At 40.0% G+C, this 7182-nt stretch overlaps 1 protein-coding gene across 1 annotated transcript in view; it reads right to left on the bottom strand.

The window, feature by feature from the left end:
• Positions 1-5879, bottom strand: part of LOC107570331 (uncharacterized) — an 8062-nt gene extending 2183 nt beyond the window's left edge. Inside the window, exons 1-5 of the mRNA XM_016256554.1 lie at positions 5861-5879; positions 5315-5641; positions 4003-4323; positions 739-810; positions 546-574 (exon numbers count right to left, since the gene is read on the bottom strand). Of these exons, the coding sequence (XP_016112040.1) occupies positions 546-574; positions 739-810; positions 4003-4323; positions 5315-5641; positions 5861-5879 (768 nt within the window). The remainder of the gene's footprint in view (positions 1-545; positions 575-738; positions 811-4002; positions 4324-5314; positions 5642-5860) is intronic.
• Between the last annotated feature and the right edge of the window lie 1303 nt (positions 5880-7182).

Raw genomic sequence — 7182 nt, 5'->3', positions numbered from 1 at the left:
GACAGCGTGTTCCAGTTCCTGCCAATATCCAGCAACTTCGCACAGCCATTGAAGAGGAGTGGACTAACATTCCACAGGCTTTTTTCAACAACCTGATCAACTCTATGCGAAGGAGATGTGTTGCACTGCGTGAGGCAAATGGTGGTCACAGCAGATACTGACTGGTTTTCGGACCCCCCTGGACCCCCTAATACAGTAAAACTGCACATTTTAGAGTGGCCTTTTATTGTGGCCAGCCTAAGGCACACCTGTGCAATAATCATACTGTCTAATCAGCATCTTAATATGCCACACCTGTGAGGTGGATGGATTATTTCGGCAAAGGAGAAGTGCTCACTAACACAGATTAGACAGATTTGTGAACAATATTTGAGAGAAATAGACCTTTTGTATACATAGAAAAAGTTTTAGATCTTTGAGTTCAGCTCATGAAAAATGGGGGCAAAAACAAAAGTGTTGCGTTTATAATTTTGTTCAGTGTGAATACATAGTTATTTTTTATTTATTTATTTTTGTAGACAGGCACTGTGCTCATAATATCTCACCTTGTCATGACTGTGCTCCGCCCTGGTTCCTGTTTGGACAATAATAACAAACTCTTAATTTAGCTAATTAAAATAAAATGCATACCTTATATTCAAAAGATTTTTTGCACAATAAATGTTAATATTTTCATTTTGTAAGATCAGCTGTAATACTTGCCATTTTGTCTTGATCTGCGGCAACAGTAAATCACACCAGCAATTATAGCCAGCAACAGAACAACAGCAGCAACAACACTGATAATAGCAGCCAAAGACAGACCTGAATCTGGAACAGATAAATCATTATTAATAAAGTCATTATTATCAGGGGCGCCGTAACGGGGGGAAGGTTAGGACGATTCTAAGGGCCCACCAAGGGAGAGGGGGCCCGTAACGCGATATTTACTGAGGGGGACTCTAACCACCCCCCCACCCCTGCTGTTCACCCCTGCTGTTAATAGAGAATGACTGATAATCAACTTTACCAATATTTTTTGACATTTGCTGATTTGTGTAAAACGTTGTATGACATTGCACCACAGAAACTGCAGCTAAAACAGTGACTCATAAGATAACTGACTAAAGCCGCTTTTTGTACGACTCTCCTCGGCTCGCTTTACTTTAGCTCGGTTTGCTTTTCCACTACATTCTAGTACCACTTCAAAGTGGGTGGGATTATAGGCTGATCGTTATGGCTGCAACACCACCTCATCTACTGACCATGATACAGCCATTTCTTTTTTCAAGTTGCGTGCGATGGTCATTTTAAAAAGTTGTGCGAACAAATGATACTGCGCTGGCTGTTGCTGACTGTTTAAATCTAGCGGGTTTGATGTCTCGTGTCGCAAATCCAATGATGCTGATAGGGACGATTCTCTCTGACCAATCAGTGGCTACGTTTACATGCACAATTTTTGGTTCAATCGGACTGAATTAATTCCGATTGATGAATCTGAATGTAGTGTTTACATGAACACTAAAGAAAGTGATCGGGTTGATGTACGTGTTTATATGTCACAAGCTTCAAATAGGAATTTATTTTTTTTTACATGCGCACACTGCACATTTATAGATTTTCTCACTGTTTGCACATAATAACCACTCTCCTACATTGTTTATTTATTTGTTTTTAACAGCAGAATTAATATTTATTAATTTATGGATAAATATACATATAAACCGCTGTGCCGTGTTGCTCATATTTATCACACAGTAAAAATGCCCCTCCCCGCGCCCAAAGCGGGTTGCCTGTGGATGAGAATCCAAAACAAGGACTAGTGGGAGGTTGTCCTGCTCCACTTCACAGTTGTCGAGTGAAATAAGAGTTTTATAATGACAGGACACGCATTTATACAACACTTTATTCAAAAGGAAGAACCGCTCGTTCTGCGCGTCATACGTCATTATGCTATTTCTGCGTCATTGCACATGCGCAGTTCTTTCAGTTTCGGGGTTCAATCCGATCGAGTGTTTACATGCACTCTCAATCGTATTAGAAAAGGAATAAACCACCCCCTTCAATCTGATCGAAATTTCATTCCGATCAAGCTCAATCAGATCGATTAATGCCGAGTTCACTGCACAATTTTAGGCAGATTTTTCACTCGCCGACAGGTTTTACGAAATCACAATAAGTGATATTTAGGCCCTGGAATGTGAATTGTACCAGGAGAACCCCACCAAAAAAATTTGTATTTTACCCCTCGAACGTGATTTTTACTGGGGGACCCTCTCAAAAGCAACTGGGCTATTTTCAGGCTAGTTTTGAGTAGTAATTGGGCGGGTTTTTTAGCGAAAACCTGGCAACCCTGCACCAGACAGAGCTGTCGGCGATTCTTCCTATTGTAAAGTCATGCAGTGTGTAACCTCCTGTCGTCGTTCCATCGTGCAGTGTGAACACAGCAACAACTGAATGCTACCCCAGATAGTCGTTCAGTGTGAAACCAACAGTATGCGATGTGCTTTTTTTTTCGAAAATCGTGCAGTGTGAACTCGGCATAAGGTGTTTACATGAAGATTTTTCAGTCCGATTGAGCCGTCAATCCGATTACAAATGGATTATTTGGTTGCATGTAAACATAGCCATTGATTTTAGTATTGGTACGGCTCACTTGGAACCTCAACTGAGGAAGTACCAGGTACTGTACACAGTGGAAACCCCTCCAAAAGTTAACCGTATCGAGCATAACATGCAGTGGAAAAACGCCAAACATTGTGCTTTTTTCTTGATGTAGTATTGAGCACTCTGGTTAAGCAGGGTGGGGGGAGGAACTATGGGTTATTTAGATACGTACACACACGGAACAAATTAAGTGATGCACAGAACAATGCAATGTGGTGAGAACGCCACACATAAATTGTGATAGGGTGAGTGAAATTGTAATTTGGGGGGCTTTTTGTGTGACAACGGGAATATTTTGCATTGGTTTAAATATGTGTGTTCATAGATTTGGTGTGCGCCTCGAGAACCTCAGCGACCAGAGTGGCTAAATTTGAATATTGCTCTGTTAACAGGTACGAAGTGTATTTCAAGTTATTTTTGAATAATTTAAATGTTTTTTATGTGATTTAACTTTGACAGGAATATTGTATATGGGTTTAAATATGTATATTTGTAGAGTTGGTGTGCTCCCTGAGAACCTCAACGACCAGAGTGGTAAGAATTGAATATTGCTCTGCTAACAGGTACAAAGTGTATTTGAAGTTATGTTTGAAGGATTATTGAAAAGGAATTGATTTAGATGTGATTTGACTTTGTTAATGTTTGTATTTTGTGTGTTTTTGGGACAGATTGCCATGGTTTTGATTTAATTTGTCTCTTTCTTTTGAGTTTGTTTTGTTTATTTTGAATTGATTTGAGTTTTGTATTTTTTGGTTTGAGTGATTGCTGGCAGTAATTTGTGTGTCATATGTGGGGGACCTTATAGTGAGTGTTTGTACCCACACAACATTATTATTAACTATACACTTCAAAATCTTACAACTGTAGCGTCTGGACCACTCAAACACACAATATATATTTTGTTAGCTAGATTTCACAAATACTCTGTAACCCCCCCTCAGTTAACAAGCCAGACGAGGACCCATGAACCCTTCCCCCCGGAATGCGTAACACCCCAGGAGGCCGAAACAGGCCCCTTTGTTGCATGGCAACCAACGCTGATATCACTGGGTTTATTGGCCAAAAGTATCTAAAGCAAGAAAGTTATTTCCCTTAACCAGGAAATTAACGTTCTTAGAATTGACAAGACAGTTGACCCTGAGTGGTCAGCTAAATATCTACAGCGGATCTAAAATATGAATAGTTAATTATAACTAGTTATGGTTAATTATTCATATTTCCTGTTGTGAGCTAAATTCGCTACACAAGTAATAGTGTGACATAAATATGAAAACTGTCTGTTGCTTTAATGTACATGAGAAGATGATGGAGATGATCAACAATAAAACAAAAAAATAATAATAATAAATTACTCACCAGTGACATTAACACTGAATTTCCTGATGATGCTGAATCTGCTGCTGTTGGTTCCTAGTGTATATTCTCCAGAGTCTTGGATGTTGATGTTCATGATGGTCAGAGATCCAGTCTGATGATCCAGCTTCAGTCTGTCTCTGAATCTCTCATCACACTGTTCATCTGTACAGATCTTACTCTGATCTCCAGTGATTTCAGCCATGAGAATGTCATTAAAATACCACGTCATCAAATAATTTTGGTTTTTAATTTCACCAGGATGTAAAGTGACAGAATCTCCCTCCTTTCTGTTCATTTCATCTCGTTCATTAGCAAGAACATCTGAAACACAAACCAACAGCTGCTGGAGGATCTTTCTGGGAGGATCTTTCTCTCACATAACAACCCCCCGTCCCCTCTGGGGACCCAGAAATAGAGGAATTGCTCTTTGTCAAGAATTTGGGTACCACCGACCGAGACGTCAGTGGTGGAAAAAGATGAAAAGATTCTCCACCCGGCCTAGCCCAGGGGGTAGTGCAGCCTGATGTGTGCAACCCACTCGACACGGGTAACCACCACCGCTGAAGCGCCGTCCGCCAACACGAAGAGCTCTCTAAGAGCGCTGAACTCGTTCAGTCTTCTTCTCTCAGTAGAGTAGTCAGGAGCAGAACGATGTGATCGCTCAGCTCCGAAGCGAAAAGCTGAATATGCGCTGCATCTGCTGCCTACTTATACTCACGCTGTGATCAGCAGCAGCTGGATGCAATAATCGCATGCCAATGTGCATTGGCTCGTTTAGTTTACGCTCGAAGTAGATTGGTCCCTGTAAGCGAGATCCCAATTTCGTCGGTCATCCGACGTGACGTCGAGAGTGACCGACTGAAAGGGAACTGTAGATTTGAAAACAATAAAACATGCTATCTTGACTTTTGTCTTTTTATTTATTTATCCACATTTTGTGAAAATATTTTACATCAAATCCTCTGCATTTTGGATTGCTGGTGAACTAAAAATCAGTATGAAATAATGGATGCATTTAAACAGATGATAATAGAAGGTGATCAGAGATGATATGATGAGAAACTATCATTTACACAGAACAAAACTAGCTGATAAAACTCACCAACGGAAAAAAAACTAAATGATTTAAATCAAATTGAACTAAATTAATGTTACAAATTCTGCTTCTGTAAATGTGTTTTTGAAGAAATTATGTATACGTGAATTACTATACAGATATAACAAAAAAACACCTCTGAATGTCACTGCAAAACATCACTAAACACATTAATGATGTGATGTACAAGACTTGATTTCAAACACAATGACTCACCCTGAACAGAAACACTGAAGATCTTTTCACTGTCACTGTTGCTGTTGATTATCTTCAGTTTATACTCTCCATCATCTGTGGTTCTGGTGTTTGTGATGGTCAGAGATCCAGTTTGATGATCCAGCTTCAGTCTGTCTCTGAATCTCTCTTTACACTGATCATCTGTACAGATCTTACTCTGACTGCCAATGATTTGAGCGATGCGAATGGCATTAAAATACCATATAATCTTTTCTTGTTGGTTTGTTTTAACACCAGTGTGAAGACTGACTAAATCTCCCTCCATCACAAACACTGGCTCTCTGTCTACACCAAAACTAGAAGCACCTAAAGAAGAAATGTACAAATAATTATAAGCCAAATTATAAGAAAAGAATTCAGCAGTCAATGGAAAGTGTACATTTTTATTTTTTCTACAGATCGTATAGAATGTGGGTACAGAAATCTGTCTAGATGCATAATGTAACATGCAAACAAACAGCAGAAGAACATGGTCGATTCACACATTCACTCATCAGACAGACATGAGGAGTTACTGTCCCCCACCTTCTCCCTGCTGAACCATTGACGTCGCTATATAGGCCTAAATATTCCACTCAGCTCCCCTAAAAAATGTGATTAGCTCCATAAACTGTACACGGATTCGTGATTGCCTTAGCCCCCCCGTAATTTTTCACATGAAAACGACGACAGATTTCGGCTCCTCCCGTACATTTATCGCGCTTTCAATCCGCAGACCGCGGCAGCGCAGAGCGAGAAACAGAGGACAAGGTGTGTTTATCGATCGGTTGTTATAATATCTGCATCCGTGCTGTTCTTTGTCATAAAATATCATGGGGGAGCTGGAGCAATCGGTTTACTAAGTTTTCGCTGCATGCGTTCACTCCTCATGACACCACAGCAATTCCTCCAGTGAAAATGTAGCCCTTAACACGAACGCATACTTTATAAAACGATCATGTTTCTATTTTCATTTGAAGGTTTGTATAACTTGAGCTAAAGAAAGAGGTCTGTACAGTAAACAGGTGTGTGTGGGTGTGTGATCACACACAAGCTTCAGTCTGGATTTTATTTGTTATAACCATCTATGCAATACAGGGGAATACTGCAACAAGTTTAGTATACCACCCTTCACTATTAGTCAAACATTTTTTTTTATTATAATGTTTTATTATTATACCCTCACTGGGGCTGAGCCCCCCCCCTAAAATGAAAATTTCGAAGCGAAAGTGAAAGTATCCTGATTCATACACTTTTCTGCTCATAAGTTTAATTGCAAGTAGCAGAGATGCGGCTTACAATGGCCACGTACAAACACACACTGACAAATGCATTTCTATCAAATATAAAGCGATTAGAGCTGATACTAAACAAAACGACGTCACTTTCGGTTTTTAGCCTATCGTCGGCTGAATGAGAAACTCTTACCATAGTCGAGTAAACACCAGAGCAAGGGCAAACTAAACAGAGGCCTGATTTTCACCATTTTCTTTTCCTTAAAAAAAAATATCAATGCAGATTTAGATTTTTGGGCTTTTCTCTGCCTCGACGTCGACGTAGATGAAGAATATAGGCGGCTGCAATGAGGGGAGGAGTGAAAAAGGCTAAGTGCGGTCAAAAACTGGTCAGGAACACTGCTTCTCTCTAGCCAATGGCGTAGGTTTGCTTTTGCCATTGAACAATGTGTTGATATTTCAGCTAACAGTTTGCTTTAATTGTACATAGTTAAATACTGTACGCGGCGACTCTGGACGCTGTTCAAAATCCTGCCTCACCAGAGCGCTACTCGCATAGTTTCCCATAAAATCGCATTATATATGTCCCAAATTATGTACATCATAACTTCATCCTAGGCTGGAAGATTGTGC

Source organism: Sinocyclocheilus grahami, unplaced genomic scaffold (assembly GCF_001515645.1).
Source record: "Sinocyclocheilus grahami isolate Dianchi unplaced genomic scaffold, SAMN03320097.WGS_v1.1 scaffold1441.1, whole genome shotgun sequence".
Taxonomy (NCBI): domain Eukaryota; kingdom Metazoa; phylum Chordata; class Actinopteri; order Cypriniformes; family Cyprinidae; genus Sinocyclocheilus; species Sinocyclocheilus grahami.
Note: the sequence above shows the minus strand (reverse complement) of the source record. Positions and strands in the feature narration are given on the sequence as shown.